Here is a 19,080-nt window from a genome sequence, read left to right on the forward strand (position 1 = left end):
GCAACACGGGACACTGACAACTTTCTAATGAAAATAATCCAGAGGACTTCAGAAATCCAGAAAGCTTCCCTCAAGATCGCCTTTGGGATGGGGACTGTCGATCAATCCTCCTTTATTGCTTACTTTATCCTGAAGGCCACTAAAAGAAAATTGATGAAATATCATAATTATGTGTAATTAGCTTTTTGATTCACATTTCGGCTTTTGTTTACTAACTGGCCCGAAGACGTACTGCATCATTAGAGGTTGACATTTATACTTAGTTGGCGTGATTCACTTGAGTGATTAACACTTTGCATTTTCTTTATTGCTTTGAGATTGCCAGAGCGAATTTTAAAACTGACCATGAAAAAGTTATTTTCAGGAAACCCAGAAAACTTTAGAGTGAAGATATAAGGCAGTGGTGTTTTGTGCAGATTCTGCGTCCACAGTATTCCCACATACTCGTCCATGCTTCAGTCAAAAAGGCAAGTCGACTGATTCCTGTTAGAAGCAGTCTCAGGGCTTCCTGGTTGTCTTTTTATCACCCTATGATCTTAGGGAAGGAAGACATCCTCGCCATCTGTCTTGTTGAAACATAACACTTTCGGCACCTGTGGCGGGGTGGAAGGAACAGACTACACAACAGTTTCAAGTGAAGTCCCCGGAGGGCAAGGTTTATTTACAACCGTTTAATTAGGAGAGGTCCAGCTTGCGAGGTTCTGCGGACCCTGGTGCTCGTGGTGAATCCGCTTGTGGGGGAGTCGGTGCAGTGCTCCAGGGGTTCTGCCGGGTCACTCGCTGCTTCCTAGAGAGACAAGCGCACACAAGAGGGTTTAGCCTTACGTCTTCTCCAGGGGGCCTCTTGTTCCTTCTGAACCTGCAGCTTAAATGCAGCGGAGCTGACGAGCTGCAGGTGTGGCCACTCAGCTCGTGATGAGTGGTGAGCAGGTGTTTCTTGTAGGTTCCAGGGCAACGCTGATGTGGGCTTGGGACGCTCATCACACTCCCCCCCCCTAAGCGTTGTCCTGGCCTGGTGGAATAATAGGATGTTAGTAGGGGTGATGTACGGGGTTGGTGGGGAGTGACCCCTGACAGACCCACAAAAGCCGACCAGATCCGAGAAAGGCCGTCCGCATTAGAGTTTGCTGCTCCGGCACGGTGCCGGACTTCAAAGTGGAAGTCCTGGAGTGCCAGGAACCACCGTGTCACCCTGGCGTTCGTGTCCTTGGCGCGGGCCATCCACTGGAGGGGCGCATGGTCTGTAAAGAGAGTGAATCGCCTGCCTAGGAGGTAATACCGTAATTCCAGAACTGCCCACTTGATGGCCAGAGCTTCCTTCTCCACCGCGGCGTAGTTTTTTTCGGCCGGGGTCAGCTTCCGGCTGAGGTACAAGACAGGATGCTCCTCATCTTCCTGAATCTGGGACAGGACGGCTCCCAGTCCTGTATCGGACGCATCTGTTTGCAGCAGGAAAGGACAGCCAAAATCTGGCGCTCTTAGGACCGGCTCTGCCGTCAATGCCATCTTTATTTTTCTCAATGCCTCCTCAGCTTCGGGCGTCCAGTTGATTTTCTCTGGCTGACCCTTCCTGGTTAGGTCTGTCAGAGGGGAGGCTAAAGAGGAGAAGTTAGGTATAAAACATCGATAATAACCCGCCAACCCCAAGAAGGCTCGTACCTGGGACTTTGTACTGGGTCTTGGGGCGGCGCGGACTGCCTCAACCTTCTTTTCCTGGGGTCTGATGACTCCTCTTCCCACCTGGAAACCCAGATAGTTCGCCTCAGACAGGCCCAGATGGCATTTTCGGGGGTTGGCGGTGAGTCCAGCCCTGCGCAGCTCCAGTAGCACCCTCCGCAACCGATTTAGGTGGTCTTCCCAAGTCTCGGAGTGGATAACTACATCATCCAGGTACGCTGCGGCATAGGACTGGTGAGGCCTCAACAAGATGTCCATCATCCGTTGGAAGGTGGCCGGAGCTCCGTGTAGGCCAAAGGGAAGGGTCCGGTATTGCCAGTGTCCACTGGGGGTAGTGAAAGCCGTCTTGGGTTTGGCTGTTTCGGAAAGGGGCACCTGCCAATACCCTTTGGTCAGATCTAGGGTGGAGATATACCGGGCCCTTCCCAGACGTTCAAGGAGCTCATCCACTCGAGGCATGGGGTATCCGTCAAACTCAGACACTTCATTTAGGCGCCGGAAGTCGTTACAGAAGCGGAGGGTGCCATCCGGTTTTGGTACCATGACAACCGGGCTGGACCAAGGGCTTTTGGATGGTTCAATCACCTCCAACTTCAGCATGTGTTGGACTTCCTCCTCAATAGCCTTCCGACGAGCCTCTGGGATTCGGTAGGGCCGTTGCCTGACGACCACTCCGGGTGGTGTGTGGATCTCATGTTGGAGGATCTGGGTCCGCCCGGGGTTGGAGGAGAACACATGCGAGAACTGAGAGACCAGGTGCTGCAGCTCTGACTTCTGGGCTGCCGACAGCTGGGCGTCCATGTCCACTACCGGCGAGTCGATGGTGGCGAGGGCGGCGAGCTGGTCCCTTGTCCCCACCCATTTCTTCAACAAATTAATGTGGTAGAGCTGCTCTGTTCTTCGCCGGCCTGGCTGTCGGACACGATACGTGACCGGCCCAACCTTCTCGATGACGGTGTACGGGCCCTGCCAACTGGCCAGGAACTTACAGGCGGAGTTGGGGACAAGAACCATGACCCGGTCTCCTGGCTGAAACTCTCGTGGCTGGGCGGCTCGATTGTAATACCGTTGCTGCGCCTGTTGGGCCTTGACGAGATGTTCCCGGACTAGCGGCATGACCCGGTCGATCTTTTCCCTCATCTCCTTCACATGCTCTACCACCGAGCGATGGGGGGCCGGCTGATGTTCCCACGCCTCTTTGGCCACGTCCAGGAGGCCTCTGGGCTGGCGTCCGAATAAGAGCTCGAACGGGGTGAAGCCTGTCGACGCCTGAGGCACCTCCCGTATTCCGAAGAGCACGTAGGGGAGCATGAGGTCCCAGTCCCGCTTGTCTTCATCTGCGACCCGCCGTAACATCCGCTTCAGGGTCTGGTTGAAGCGTTCCACGAGACCGTCTGTCTGGGGGTGGTAGACAGAGGTCCTCAGTTGTTTCACTTTAAGGAGGGCGCACAGGTCAGCCATTAGCCGGGACATGAAAGGGCTTCCCTGGTCTGTCAGGATTTCGGCGGGGATGCCCACCCGGCTATAGAGAAGGAAGAGCTCCTTGGCGATGGCCTTGGCCGTGGCTTTCCTAAGAGGCACTGCTTCAGGATACCGGGTGGCGTAATCCACAATGACGAGGATGTGCTCATGCCCCCGGGCCGACTTAGGCAATGGCCCTACGAGATCCATTCCAATGCGCTCAAAGGGTACCTCAATGACCGGCAGTGGAATCAGTGGGCTGGGGGGAGGGGTCCGTGGAGATGTTCTCTGACAAGTGGGGCAGGCCTGGCAGAATCGTTTCACCTCGGCGTCCAATCCTGGCCAGTGGAATCGGTCACGGACCCGCTGAATGGTGTTGTTGGCTCCAAGGTGGCCCGCCAAGGGATGGGAGTGTGCCAGCTCTAAGACCGTCTCTGTCTTTGTTCGGGGTACCACCAACAACTTCTTCTCTTCCCCCCTTCGCTGTGCAACACAATAGAGCCGGCCGTTTTGGACGACAAAATGCGGGAGAGGATGGGGCCCCGGTTGAGTTTCTTTTCCCTCAACCATGCGCACCTGAGCCCAGCAGTGCTTTAGGCGGTCGTCTTCCCGTTGTTCCCTGGCAAACGACCCGCCTCCTGTCACCTGTTGGAAAAGGTCATGGTAAAGGTTAGAATGAGGGGGTGGGGACTCACCATCTCTCCCGCTGTCGGAGGCCAGCAAGACGGGACGATGACGGGTTCTTTTTCCTGGCCGCCTTTGGAGGTGGGCCCGTCGAGGACTGGCAAATGGCACGTTCGCGGCCAGCAGGCGATCCAAGCCCGGCCAGTCTCTACCGATAAGGACTGGTACCGGCAGATCCTTCACTAGGCCCACGTCCATCGGCCATGAGTCAGGGCCAGCGGAGATGGTCACTCTCCTGGTTGGAACATGTCGCGTGTCTCCATGCACGCAGGTGACCGGGATGGTAGCCTTGGTTAGTCTGCGGGGCGAGAGGATATGAGACTGGATCAAACTGACCGCGCTGCCGGTATCCAGAAGAGCTGCGAACGGGCGGCCATCGACTTCTACGTCCACCCTCGGCGCCCCTTTTGGCAAATCCTGATGTAGGATACAGCCCGCTAGCCAGGTTCTTGGAGCCGGTGTGGGGTCTGCGGTGGGCATTGATTCGTCTCTTTGAGAAGGAGGCCCCGGCCTGCCTTCAGACCGCGGGTTGCCCTCTGGCCTGCGTCGCTCCTGGATCACCCTCCGGGGAAACGGCGGAGCTCGTTCTCCAGCACCCTGGTGTTGGACAGCCTCCGCCAGTTCCACAGCTTCGACAAGCTCAGTAATCGTGCTAGGGTTCCGCATACCGACGGCTTGACGAGGGGATCTCGGGAGGGCACGGAGGAACCGATCGACGACAACACGCTCTGTCACAAGGGCGGCTGTGGGATCTCCTTCCAGCAGCCAATGCTGCGCGAGACGCGATAATTCTGCGGCCTGGGCCCGGGCAGGGAGGCGGGGCCTATACTCCCAGTCATGGAAATACTGTGCAGCGCAGACTGGTGAGAGGCCCAGCCGAGCCAGGATTTCCCTTTTTAGCTCCTTGTAGTCGTCTACCCGTTCAGTTGGCAGCATGAAGTATGCCCGCTGGGCTTCCCCCGTGAGGAGGGGTGCGACCAAGCGTGCCCAGTCACCAGGGTCCCAGCCCTCCTGGGTTGCGGTATTCTCGAACATTTGGAGAAAGGATTCCACATCGTCATCAGCTGTCAACTTCGGCAACAGCTGGGTCACCTTCATTCTGGGATCAGGTAGTGGGACATGTCGTGCAGCAGCCGTGCGCAGTTCATTTAACTCTTGTTCAGTTTGCCCTTGTCGCGTCGCCAGATGTTCAGTTATCTGTTGCTGGCGCATGCTGATCTCCGTTAGGCGTGCAATGACTTCATCCATGTCGCCGGGAAAGGAGTGGCTGCCTAGGGGGCTGAGCGAAAAAACGAAAGATTTAGTTTTGTAAAAAAAAAAAAAAAAAAGGTTTTCCTCCGGATGTTCCTCCCACTCAGTATGCCTGCATCCTCCACCAGTGTGGCGGGGTGGAAGGAACAGACTACACAACAGTTTCAAGTGAAGTCCCCGGAGGGCAAGGTTTATTTACAACCGTTTAATTAGGAGAGGTCCAGCTTGCGAGGTTCTGCGGACCCTGGTGCTCGTGGTGAATCCGCTTGTGGGGGAGTCGGTGCAGTGCTCCAGGGGTTCTGCCGGGTCACTCGCTGCTTCCTAGAGAGACAAGCGCACACAAGAGGGTTTAGCCTTACGTCTTCTCCAGGGGGCCTCTTGTTCCTTCTGAACCTGCAGCTTAAATGCAGCGGAGCTGACGAGCTGCAGGTGTGGCCACTCAGCTCGTGATGAGTGGTGAGCAGGTGTTTCTTGTAGGTTCCAGGGCAACGCTGATGTGGGCTTGGGACGCTCATCACACACCACATAAATTAACAGCATCGCAGGATGTATCGTAGGGAGCTAATGTGTCATCCCGATGTTATGCGGGCTGATTGGACATCCACATTGGGGCAACTGTTACCAGCCAAAATGTCTTCGCTGTAAAAGTGACGTCTTGCATCTTTGAGAATACAATTCAAAAGTTTCAAATAATGTCAGTAATTTTGAGAAACCGGTTCACTATATAAAAAAAAAAGAGTCAGCCCATTTTTGCTATCTCTTTTCCTAATTAAAGTTGCTAGCAACCCTAGCTCAAAAAGTTAAATCGAACAAGAAAGAGGGGAGATTTCATCAACCGTCTGTCTCTTAAGGCCTTGCCCCAAAGCCCCGCCTCCAAAATGATCATTACATATTAAAAAAATAAACATGGTTATTGTTAGTACTCGTCTGTAAAGCTAGCAATTTGTGGAAGACTAGTCAGTGAGGCAGGACGTTTGGCGGACCAATTTGACATATTCATTTTGTGCATGTACTGATATTCTCAATTCAATCAGGAGAGACTCGGTCCGAATTGAAAAACACATTTATTACACCTGTATAACATTGAAATAGTGCACAATCTTGGCGATTGGACTCCACCTTAAACCAGGATAACCAAGGGGCCGTGATGCTGAGTTCCGCAGAATCCCCCCCTGTGGAGTCCAGACACTGGTGGTGGTGAAGAAGGGAGTTGATGAAAAGCGAGGATGAGCAAAGAATGACTGACAGCTGGCTGGAGGTGGCTGGGGTGGAGGAGGGTCGCATCCACTTTCACACTGAAATGACACCTGACAGCAAAAATGGAGAAAACCCCTTTAATGGTTTGACAGCAACAATATCATTGGTTTAGAGACACCGTTCCACATCTGGTTTGTTGGTTGTGTACACCTGGACACAACTGGACAGTTACCAAACAGCGAGGCACTGTGGTCAGAAAGTAGACCACAGTGCTGCAGACTCAGACCAAAGGTTTTTTTTCTGCTGTAATCTTACGTGTTTTATGTTATATGGAAAAGTGCATTGAAGAGGAACAGGGAGTTCAACCCACATGAATTCAGCCACTTCAAGGGGGGAAGCAAACTTCCCCAGAATACCAAGAAAAACTGAAAAACTTGTACTGGGAGATTATTATTGAAGCAAAACATTTATGAAGTGAGAAAAAGGTTCACAATTAACCGAGTTAAAATGAATCAGTGACGAAAGTTCAAGTGAAGTTGAAGTATTTGAATAAGAAACTTCACCAAGAAACTCCTTATGAGATTGGATGTGGGCAGATTTTGACATTTCAAACCTCTTTGTACAAGCCATTAACATGCATCATGGGTAATGCTATCACAAATAAACAGCTTTAAGCACATCATTCACTTCTGATATTAGATCTCCAAATTCCAGTGGCCATGTGCTCCCTTCACTACTGCATGTGAAAATGAAGATGTGGATCATATCCGTTTGCAAAAATTTGTCGTTTCAACCAGCCAGAGGCGGCAAAGCTCAAGTGCTTTGCTCGGAAATGATAAGACTTCATCAGAACAGTAGACCAGGCCTACGGTTCGGTGGGGTCCAACCGCAACGATCCACGCACTCTATTTAAAAATTCCATGGACTGTTTCTGTTTTTTCAGGCAACGTGAGCGAAGCCATTTTACACAATTTAAAAAGCTTCTGGAGATGAAAAAAAATAACTGTCTGTGCTTTCGTCTGCTGTGAAAGCAACAAGAGCTGATGGAGCTCACGGATGTCTGCATTAAGTCAAGACACTTTATGCGGGGACCTTGGGACCTTGTATCGGCAGACAAACACTGAGAGCATTCTGATTGTGTTTGGGTGGTGCGCTGTGCTACAGACACACACACACACACACACACACACATTGCAGTGCCACTTCATCGACAGCAGCAGGTTTTATAGAGCGACAAGGGTCACTCAGTGAGAGACGGCAAAGACTGAGTCCTTCTCGTTGTTTGAAGTACATTGTGTGTGTTTATGTATTAACGTATGTGTGGTTATATGAGCTGTTAGAGCTCACAATGCAACAGTTCTACAAAACTCACTCACGGCAACACACTCTTTGAATCTGGGAGTGGCAACGTTGTCTCACCAGCTTGTAACGTTTTACAGATGGCCTCCTCTCTGTGCTCGTCTTAGCTTAGACTATCAAATGTATTATCAAACCCAAAGCGGGATTGTTTTTTATTTTCTCATCATGCTCTTGAGATTTAAATACCATCTTTTAATATAATGAATGAATACCCTGACAGCGGATGCCTAACTAGAGGGCAGAGGCATCCCCATTATAGAAAACCCCACGACGTGATGCGTGGATTGTGCTGTTGAAAGAATTCAGCTTCTACTGAAGATGGAATCAGCATCATGGAGATTGGTGGCTGCTCTGCAACATGTTTCTTGCTTAAATTAACTTACCTTTGTCCATTTTCTTTGTTGTTTTGCCGGTAGAGAAATGGGGCAGGAATGGAGAAAGATTCGAAATTGACAGAAATAAAAGCACGCCTTTTAGCTTTTATGACGCGCTGCAGCTCTTTTTCCGCTGAATTTCAAATGAAATCATTTGTTACGATTCTCTCTTTAATTCACATCAATAAAAAACCTCATCATGTACCTGTGATTCACAGCAGCTTCCTTATTATGAGAACAAAAACACTGCATCAGACTTCAATGGGAGTCCTTCAGACTGATTCTGACTCTTGAATAATTTACATGTTCTTTCTCCTCAATTCCTCCTCCAGTCATGAACATCTCTCTCTCTTCATGTCTCACATTCACACACACATTACATTCATTTTCATTACTGAGAGAGCCCTTCAGTGTGTGGGGAGAGAAACTCCTTGAACGGCTATGGTTTTTCAAGTGTCAATCAGCAGAGGTAGAAGGAAAGAAGCAAAAAAGAAAAAGAACAGAGAGGATAAAAGTAAGCTTTTTGTGTAAATCACAAGTCATGAAAGAAACTGTGAGAATGAGGAGGATAAAAGTCCTTCTCCTTTCCACAATTTGGAAAACACTCCATTACAACAACAGACAACAAAAAAGTACTGTAACAAAACCGGTTCAAATGCGTTTCAATTCAATTGATAGAGCATTTTGACCCTGACCCCAAAGGTCGGATGATATCCCAGTATTTCTACCAGTCATATCGATTGACGATTGAGTGCCATTCGATCAAAGCTGAAAACTTTAAGGACTGAACCACTTCTGACTGCGTCTGATAATACATCTTGTTACTCATGCACCATTTCTTTGTAGGGCACAACTTTTTCCCACATTGTCTTCAGTCGGTGAAGAAGCATCAGGCTGGATTTGTTCTCCCAACCAGCTGATCATTGGCTGATCAATAAGCTAACCTATAGACTCAAAGAACTTTATAATCTGACACCAGACCCACCGCCTGATTATGCCTGCCCAGATATCTTATTTTGCGTTTGTCACTGGATGATATATCTGTTCATTTAGGGAGCATCTGTTACACAACACTTACTTATGAGGCCGGACTCTTTAGAGGAAATCTCCGTTCAGGGAAGAAATGACTTGTGCTCTTGCTCTTCATAAGCAGCTGTTCTTAGTGGGCTCTGTGGGGATGTGGAATTAATTTGCAGCTTCCCAGGGGAGTTCTTCCTGTACTAGAAGTGAATGTGTTGAACCGTTCTTAGCCTTGCTGGCCTCTGTGGCGCAAGTCAGTTAAAGGTCAAAACAAGAAGAAGATGTGGGTTTGGGTTGTACGTTTGCGGTTGCCTCACTATGAATTCATTAATGACATTGCAGTGATAACGGGAACTCAAAGGCAGACCGCCGAGGAGGCAGCAGAATGACTTCAGGGATTTAAGTAAGTGTGACGACTGACAAGAAATCAAACTAGTGTCACCTACTGTTTGATTTCTGACCACACAGCTCACTCTCACAAACCACCTTACTCCCTGTCTTTGAGTTTCCCCACCTTCCTTTTCCCAAACCTGATTAAAATGAATCATCACCCCACTTAAGTCACTCAATCAATGTCAGGTTTTGACCCCGGTCAAAAGAAGAAGGCAGCGTTTTTGCCGGTTGTTGTCTTATTCCTCTGCACCCGAGTGGAAGTCCTCATCGCTCACGGTAAGGTGGCGCTCATCAGGGCGCGGCAGTGAGTCCCGCCGGTCCCGATAAGGGCAGTCAGCAAAGTCGCCTGAAAAGAACAAGAAATGAGTGTTTCAAAATGAAACAGGAAACTATGCATAAATAACAAGAAGAAAAGAAAACATAACCTTATAACAGAGCGGGGGAAGCCATCAAAAAGTAATTCAAGGTATTGGATAAGGAATTATGACCGCTGTTTATTTCCTTTGCTCAAAGACTGTGTGACAAACCAAATCTGGGACGGAGTCTTTATAATTTCATCTAGTTGTATGAAAAGTAAATATATAGTAAGGGAACTTGGATGGAGAACTCAACATCTGTTTTGATGTCAATGGACTCATTAGTGCACACACGAGTGTAGATGTGCATGGAACAGCACCTGGAACAAAAAAAATGCAGATGAGTTGGTAGATTTGCATTGTTTGACTTTTAGTTTGATGAATGCAGAGTGGTGCATCATAAAATCATTAACACAGGTGCTGATGCCTGAGGACAAACAGTACACAGAAACTACCCCAGAAAACACACGGCGCCTTTCCAAACTAATTCAGTTATTGCGAAATGTTTCCTGGGCCGTGATCCCACACTAATGAGTCCGTGGCATCTTGAAGCCGCTGTGACTCCTGCAGGATTCGGCTGCCAAAGACGTTCACCACAGAATGAAACACTCCCGTCAAAACTGTCTCCAGAACAATTCTGCTGCCCGATTTAATTTCACCACTCAACTTTCTCCCGGCCCGGCCTGTGAGAGAATAATCTACTGCGTCAATGTATAATTAACTAGAAAGGCCAAAGGATCCATCCGGTTTTCAATTAGACCGTTATCTCGTGAGAGCGCGTCTAGTGTTGGACTTTTTTCTACAGAATGGAAGTCAGCAAGGTCAGCGGAATTAATGTCTCCCATGTCGGAATCAATCCCCCGAGAGTATTCACCCTCAGTAATGCACTATGTGGGAAATTACATCTTCCTCAAGTTGGTTGACTTTTTGGGGTATCTAACACAAGCAGGTGTTTGATGCAGCATGAAACGTTTAGTTTACTTTGGAACAGGCCGATGGGTAGAGTTCGATCCACCCATGCCATGCCAAGAAAATAAGCCAGCTGCATTTCATAGCATGATTTCTCATATTACTAATAAGAGAGACTATACCTTCCACATATTTTCGTCATCTTCCCCTGCATTTCCTTTATTCTTCATTATCAAACCACACAAAGGAAGGGTGCATTTCTCTCAGTGCTGTTTGAATAAGCTTTGTTGGAATTGTCAAAAGACCAAACAAACCACAAATTCTGCACCTATGTTCGGTGTGAGAAAGCCTAAATAAAAATAAGAGTGCATTCAACCTCCACCTCCGCCTTCTCTCTCTCTTTGGTGCAGCGGGTGGTGTCTCTGGCTGCAGCACAAGGGAGGCAAACGGAAAGGATGTTTCGCTGAACAATGGCCAGGGGTGTTTTTATTCCAAAATCGAAAAAAAAATCCAAACGATACTAGGAATCAGGAAACATTTATTGCCATAATATGTCAGAGTGAAAGGTGTGAAAAGTGACAAGTGAAAGAAAGTGACCGATGGAATGTCGAAAATTATACTTAAAAAAACACGTTGTAAATCCTCCGTTCGTGGCTCTGTTTATGGAGTAAACATTCTCACACACCACGTCCTAAAAGGTTACATCTACGATAAAGAAAAATAACAAAAGAGCACGTAGTAAAACATAAAGCCACGTTGGGTCTAAGCTCCATTTCTGGAGGCAAAGCTTGATAAATTGCTGCTGTCCGATACTTGAGTGGAACTTAAGGTTTAAGTTACGCTGAAAGTGCTTGTCCCCTGAAGCCGAGCGCCAACAAAAAAGAGAAAGAAGCGTTTTTTTAGTTTTCAAAATCTGTAATGATGATCTGTAATGTAGTGATATTTAGGTTCCTCCCTCACATCCTAGCGGACATTCATGCTTTCATGAACACGATATCTTCCAGTAGATTTTCATGACATCATGGTATTGCTAAACTCTCATTGGTGCTCTTATAAGCATGGTTTCCTCTGGAAAGTTCTCCGACTAGAAAACTTCTTTGTTTCTACGAAGCACCTGTGCTACTACTTAACAGCGCTCACACCACCCTTCACCTCTGTGTTTCCTGTGTAAAGCTGCCCATCGAGTACGGAGTTGTACCTCCGTTCACTGACACATCTCTGTTTTCCTGAATCAGCACTTTTCCTGAGAACTGAGGTAGGCTGTTGCTTTTCAACGTTCACATCTGTTTCCCGTTGAAAGCGGCTCTCTAGAGAGGCGTGAATTAGGCTGTCACATTACTTTCACAACTGAAGTTATTCAACAGCACCAACTGTATAATGAGCCTTTCCTTAAGCAAATCATCAAATGGGTTCTTTCTCGTCTTAATAAGAGCTTGTTACTTACAGTACGGTAGTCATCAGGGATCCTCTGTGACACGGCCTTCCTTTGAAGGACGACTAGGGTGAGAAATAGGCTTGATTACACATCGTAGACGTTATAAAAATGTAGTAGAGAGGAGAACAGCTTTTCATTGTATTCATTTTAACTCATGAACTCAGTATACGTGTGTGTGTGCTTGTTCATATATCTTTGAGAAGAGCAATGTGAGTTTTGCTTCAAAGTGAGTAGCACAAAATGCAACCTCCTCATTTAGCTAATGATAGAAAATAAAAAAATGTAATGCATTTGTGTGGATTTCTTACTGTTGGAGGAAAAAAGTGGTTCAAAAAGCAGTTCTTCTGAGGCAAATCCATCAACTTTTTAACAAACTGATCTGATTACTGCACTGAAGTGGGTATCCAAAATCCCCATCTGATTCATTATTTAACATTAAACTTTGTTTTTTGTCGTGCTGTTGGAAATGTGTCATCCAAAACAAATCAAATCCAAGCAGCGAGCATACAAGTTGCATTCAAAGTTAAATGTATTGAAGGTTAAATCGATGTGCCATGTGTCCGCCTGTCCCGCCGCCTGCCAGTGTTTCCTAATGAACTTTGGACCCATTGGCGGGTCTGATGCTTGTATCGATTCTCATTGGCTTTCATCCCCATGGGTTTGCTTTACAGTAAGAGCTCCTTGTCTCCCTGTTTCATCTGATCGGCCCGTCTCGCCGCAGGCTGATCGGTCAATTCGGCAGATAGCAGTCTTCGATGTTAAGAAGTCTTTTTTGCCTCCGGCGAGTGTGTGTGTGTGTGTGTTACTACACCAGGCCCAACAGTTATAAAACAGTGTTCCCTTATTCGTCTTCTGCCTTCACGCACACACACATAATATAAGCATAAGCATTGCAGGAAGCACACATGGGACAAATTTCCTTTCAGTGCTTTTTGCCGAATAGGGTTTTATTTCAATTCATCTATGATATTTTGACAAACCTAACAAGTAGATTAGTTTCCTAAACCCAGAGATTTTAGCACTAAACACTAAATTAACATAACTCACTACGGACAGAGCACTTATATTTACATTTCTTCATTGCAGGCCAAAATAAAGTTCATGGATGAAGAGTTAATTATCAGACACAGAGAAATCTCATCCTTGAAATGAAGTAACCCGCACAAGTTCGATTCACATCGAAGTAGGTTGGCAATTCCAAAAATCATTATTTCAGTAACACAAGTAAATTGACTGCTCAGGACACAGGATTAACAATCCTCTGGTCGTCAGTGTTAATCTCGTCGACGAAAACTTATTTAAAACCTTTTTAAAACCTTTTTTCCATGACGTAGACGCGACGAAGACGGATCTTAAAAAATAAAAATGCATAAGGTTAATGAAAGAACAAGCGACCTGGGGCCTCATTTATAAACGTTGCGTACGCACAAAAGAAGGCGTACGCCCCTCTCTACGCAATAATTGGTATTTATAAAAAGCTAAACTTGACAGAAAAATGTGGGGTCCTTCAGGCAAGCTCGGACCCATGCGTACGCACAAAAACGGGTGAAATGAGAACCGTCGGCAAATGCAAGAAACACGCAAACGTGTGTGAAAGTGTGTAAAACTAGACTGTTGTGTAAAAGAAATGCCAATACTGCCTCTCATAAATAACACAAACACCCGTTTGATCGATCTGCAGCAACAAACAGAAATACAAATTAACACATTTTCAAAAAGAAAATATGTTCTGCAATAATATTGTCATGTTATGCAATTCATCCTCAAAACACAGCTGTTGCTTGTCAGATGCAATCAAATGGACGGTAATAAAATGCCATCTTGCGCTCTTAGAAGATGTGGCAAATGGGAGGATTCGCGCTGTAGTGCAGCGCACCATCGGCCTGTTTAAGGGCAGATGGCGCTGCCTCGACTGCACTGGAGGGAGGTTATTGTCTACTCCTGAAAAGGTGTGCAAAATCGTGCTGGCGTGTGCTGTGCTACATAATGTGGCACAGCTTCCAAACGTGCCTCGACCCCCTGACGCCGATGGCTGTGTTGGCCCAGACCCTGTCCCCGGTCCCCAATCATTGCCGCCAGTCTCTCATCAAGAGGGGACAGCTCCGGTGTCCGCACGTCCTATGTTTTATCCGTACGCCACTTCTGGCGCATATCCTACGCAAGGTTTTATAAATGAGGCCCTAGGTGACCAGAACAAAGTGTAGAGCAAAGATATTCTTTAATACAATGAAAAGGTTCAGGTCTTGCAGCTTCGGGTGTTTCTGTCACTGAGACCACGTGGCTTGCATGTCATTTCCATCACTGTCTAGGTTTTGTGTAGTCGCATGACCGGTTGTGTTATTTAATGGAACTGTTTGACGTGTTCTTTGAATGAAAATCATACATTTTAGAGGACACAAGGGAAGTGTGTGTGTGAGTCTCTAAAGCATGGGATAAGGGCACACACTCTGAAAGCCATTTCTCTAATGCCAGCGAGATGGTGCAAAGCCACAGGGCGTGTGTGTGTTGAAGCGATGAAGCAGCTGTTTGAAAGGTCAACGAGGAAGCGGCTCCAGAGAGGGGAGCAGACGAAGGGATGGAGGGAAAGTGAAGAAGAGACACTGATGATGCCGAGGTAATGATAAGTAAGCTTTTCTAGAGGTGTATCTAGAGCAATGTACACATCATTAATACAAAAATTGTATTTTATATTCTGGAATCTGGAATACAAACTGTAGTTGGACCTGATTGTGGCATAATTCATTTCAGGTAGCTTGGTAACCCCCCAGGCATCCTGTTTTCTGTGTTTTCTTCTGTTCGGCCATGAAGGTATAATCTTGAAACATATCTTGTGTGACTGATGATAATAATAAAGCTTGTTCAAACAAAGTGAGCAGCAAAGTGTTCCACAGGCAGAACAAAGGATGGCATGCAATACAGATATATATATTCATGTGTAAATGTGTGTCTATTTCTCTCCTCGCTGCTGCTGCTGCCTGCTCTCGCCCACTTCCCAGGCGGGGCGTAGCTCATCTCCAACGGGCCCTTTCTCTCCCCACCAGCACAGGTGTCTTCTGGCCTAAATTCATGCCTCTGAAGGCGACGACCACTTCACACTAACAGCATGACTAGTGGCCCAAATGGAATCAACCCAACTGTGTGGATCCCCCAAAATCTTACAGGGTTGTTATTATTTACTAAAAACTAAAAAAAATTGCATTTTCGGGTACGTGCTTGAAAGTGTGAGGAGGCCAATTAATAGGCTTTGTTTTCGTAATTTATTGTTGTAGTACACGCAGGAATATTCATCCTCAAGTTGGTAAAACTACCAAGGAGAACTCGGATTTCCCCCTTTAAACTGGGTTTCCCGGTGAGCTCCACAGCACCGGGGTTCTGTCGAAGAAAGATGAGGCCCCATGATCCCTCCAAGACCTCCACAGCTGTGATAAACTCATGACTAATGCTCATACACGTGCATATTCAGAGAGTTTGTGTGTTCTCCTGTGTGTGCAACTCTAGTCCCTGATGCCCCCTTGCGTGCTGCATATTATGTTAACAGCAGGTCCTCTTGATTATATTTTCCATGATTACAGGCCCATTTGCAAACCTCTGTCTTGCTGAAGCTTACTAGAGAAATTGCCCCATGAAAAATTAATGAGTAATGAGATTACACGAGCAGCTCCACTGTGGTCTCCATGACATAATGAACCCGGTGCAGCACCAAAAGTCGTTATTTATCAGCAGAGGCTGGTAAGTATCATAATCTGTGCACACTTTTTCTAGAATTCCAGGCAGTCGTTGTTATGTCGCTATGTACAACAGTAGTATTGAGAGCATCCTCATTGAATACCTCCATTTCCATGACCCCATAACCCTCAACCACAAAGGTCTTTTGATGGTGTTCAACCACTATCGATCTTATTACTCAGACCTGAGCTTTTCAAACTGTGACAAGTGAAAATGAGTCTGTGGGGAACGGGTTGTGGTAAAAGCATGCTTGAACTTTAAATGCCCTGCTCTGAACCTGCGTGGGGCATTTTAATTAATTTGGCTGATTGGACCTCCTCAGAAGCTGCAGTCCGGGCTCCAAGTTCACTGAACGGGGGCAGGCGTCCATTTACAGTTACTGTTTATGGGCCCAACATCCATTTGGGGCCTACACAAACATAGCATATAGGACCAAAAGCTGGAGTCCTTTGATGAACCCATCACTCAAACTGCCTGGAGCTGTGTAGTTGCATGTATATCCTCCGTGGCATTTACAGTCAATCTGGTGACATTTAAGATTTGAGCTTTTTCAAAAGTCTCTGCAAGTAAGTGGGGGCTCTTATTGAACTAGTGCTGAATTTCTTTGAGGCTGACTTTAACATTCTGTCAAACACTAATTCTCTTTTCCTGTGTCACCGTAAAATGACTTGAGGTAAGTGTCCACGGCGGCGGTTTGGCCGTGGGGGTCGTTCCCTTTCCAAGAATTGGACCACTAGAAAACTGTTACAACATGGCGGCTCGTTTTGAAACTTTTCTTTTACTTAAGGTAAATAGTCCACAGATGAGTTTCTCAAAAACATTTGAGGTGAGAAATAAGCAATGCAGTTGGTTATTTCTGCCTTGCTTTGGACCATTAACGGTTTGTTAAAAAAGAATATCTCCACGTGGACGCCTGACAGTGCTGTTTTGCATGAAGCAGCCGAGATCTCAACTTTTTGCCCTGTGTCTTAAGATTGTGGTGTCTTATAAAAATGGTAGATCGTGTGAATACTTTATCATTTTGAACAAATGTAGTGAAATATTGAGCTCATAGGTAAACTTAGAACAATGCTGGGAATGAGGATAGATTGTTTACTGATGCTGGGTTTGTTAGAAAATTGTTCAATTGCATCAACTTTGACACACTATGAGGCAAAGCCGACATGTAAAATACAATAATTGCATCCTCCTCCACAAATGTCTTATTAAGCAAATGACTCATACTACTTCCAGCTGTCCCTTTCATAGAATTGAGTTCTTCTGAAAAGGTTTTGATTGAAACGATTGAAAAGAATGACCTCATACATCAACATTGGCTTTGAGCACCTAATACTTATAATAATTGTGCCTGGTCGTCTTACAGCTCAAGACCTTCCTAGAAATCTGCTTTGACCTCACTGCCTCTTTGTATTTCCATCCATTCATGGCTGATAATCTTTCATAAAAAGTCATCTGCATTTGAATGTAGAATCTGAAGGAAACAGCACAAGTTTTTGGTATTGGAAGCCTCTCCATTTGTTTTTTCTATTTGTAGTCCAAGTAGCATTGACCAATCACGTTTGACCCTACTTTGGTTAAATGCAGATAAGTCTTTGTGGACCACTAAAGAGTTGTCGATGTTGAGTAATTCTTCGTAAGATTTAGAGACGGTTTTGACCACCAATGTTGGTCACGGAGTCCCACAAGGTTCTGTAATTGGACCGATTTTATTTACCCTCTATATGCTTCCTTTGGGCTATCTTATCAGGAAACACCATATAAACTTCCATTGTCATGCCAACGATACTCAACTGTATCTGTGGATCAAGCCAGAAGAGACGGACCTGTCAAGGATGCGTGGGGGAGGCAGGACTCAAACGCAGACTTCTCCGGAAACAAAAGACTTTAATTGTCAAAAAGGCAAAATCAAAGGCCACGGGGCAAAAACACACAGGAACCAGGGGAAAAACAGCAGGCATGACACTATGAACATCCACGACAATAGACAATGACGCGACAAGTGACACAAGAGACACACGGCTTAAATACACAAGGGAGGTGCAGGTGATTGGACACAGGTGGAAACTATCAGACGATCACAGGGGATGACGGGACAAGGCAGGAAGTGAAGTTACCCGGGGACACGAGTGGCAGAAAACTACAAAATACAACAGGAAGTAAACCACACCGTGACAGGACCAGGTAGTTAGACTACAAGAATGTCTTGGAGACATCAAAACTTGGATGACCGGCAACTTCCTGATGCTAAACCCAGAAAAAACGGAAGTTATCTTGATTGGCCCAGAGCACCTTTGAAGCCAGCTGTCACGTGATACAGTTTTTATGGATGGAATTGCTCTGGTACCCAGCAGCACCATCAGGAATCTGGGAGTTCTCTTCGACCAGGATATGACCTGCAACTCGCATATGAAGAAGACTTCAAGGACTGCCTATTTTCATCTACGTAACATATCAAAAATCAGGAACTTCCTGTCTCAAAGTGATGCAGAAAAATTAGTTCATGCGTTTGTCACTTGCAGACTGGACTACTGTAATTCTTTGTTATCAGGCTGCTCTTGTAAATCTCTTAAGCCTCTCTAGTTGTTTCAGAATGCTGCAGCACGTGTCTTAACAAGAACTAAGAAAAGGGATCATATCACTCCTGTATTAACTTCTCTGCACTGGCTCCCTGTTAAATCAAAAAATAGATTTTAAGGTACTTCTCCAAACCTACAAGGCACTTGCTGGTGAGGCACCGTCGTATCTTAAAGAGCTTGTAACACCTTACTGCCCTACAAGGCAGCCGCGCTCCATAGATGCTGGGTTACTTGTTGTTCCTATGGTTTTAAAATGTAGGCTGGGGGCCAGAGCCTTCAGTTAGCAAGCTCCTCTTTTGTGGAACCAGGTTCCACTTTCAGTCCGAGGGGCAGTTTCGGTCAGCTCTTTTAAAGTAAAACTTAAAACGTTCCTCTTTGATTCTGCCTATAGTTAGGGCTGGCTCAGGTTAGTCCGGACCAGCCCTTAGTTAAGCTGCTATAGGCTTAGAATGCCGGGGGAATTCTTAGGACACACCGAGCTCCTCTCTCACGCTCTCGTTCTACAATAATTCACGTTTTATTAATGCACATTATTAGATTTAGACTTCGACTAATTCAGCTTCTTTCCGGGAGTTTTTTTTGTGCTTTCTCCCCTAACAGGTCTCCGTAGATCGTAGTTGCTTCTGGACCCTGGTCCCGACACCTGCCGTGGCCCTGCTGAC

The 19,080-nt window shown here is 46.5% G+C and overlaps 1 protein-coding gene across 2 annotated transcripts; it reads right to left on the reverse strand.

Annotated features, from left to right (window-relative positions):
* Window positions 1–603: 603 nt before the first annotated feature.
* Window positions 604–5,583, reverse strand: LOC120817079 (uncharacterized). Of its 2 annotated transcripts, none has more exons than XM_078089527.1 (2): window positions 5,276–5,583; window positions 604–5,101 (listed from the first exon to the last, which is right to left on the reverse strand). In XM_078089527.1, exon 2 carries the CDS (start codon window positions 5,068–5,070, stop codon window positions 676–678), a length of 4,395 nt encoding a protein of 1,464 aa, XP_077945653.1. In that variant the 5' UTR covers window positions 5,071–5,101; window positions 5,276–5,583; the 3' UTR covers window positions 604–675. The 2 variants fall into 2 exon arrangements, with proteins under 2 accessions (XP_077945653.1, XP_077945654.1); XM_078089528.1 differs by having other exon boundaries at window positions 1,453–1,595; window positions 1,660–5,583.
* Between the last annotated feature and the right edge of the window lie 13,497 nt (window positions 5,584–19,080).

Source organism: Gasterosteus aculeatus, chromosome 15 (genome assembly GCF_964276395.1).
Source record: "Gasterosteus aculeatus chromosome 15, fGasAcu3.hap1.1, whole genome shotgun sequence".
In the NCBI taxonomy this organism is placed as follows: Eukaryota; Metazoa; Chordata; class Actinopteri; order Perciformes; family Gasterosteidae; genus Gasterosteus; species Gasterosteus aculeatus.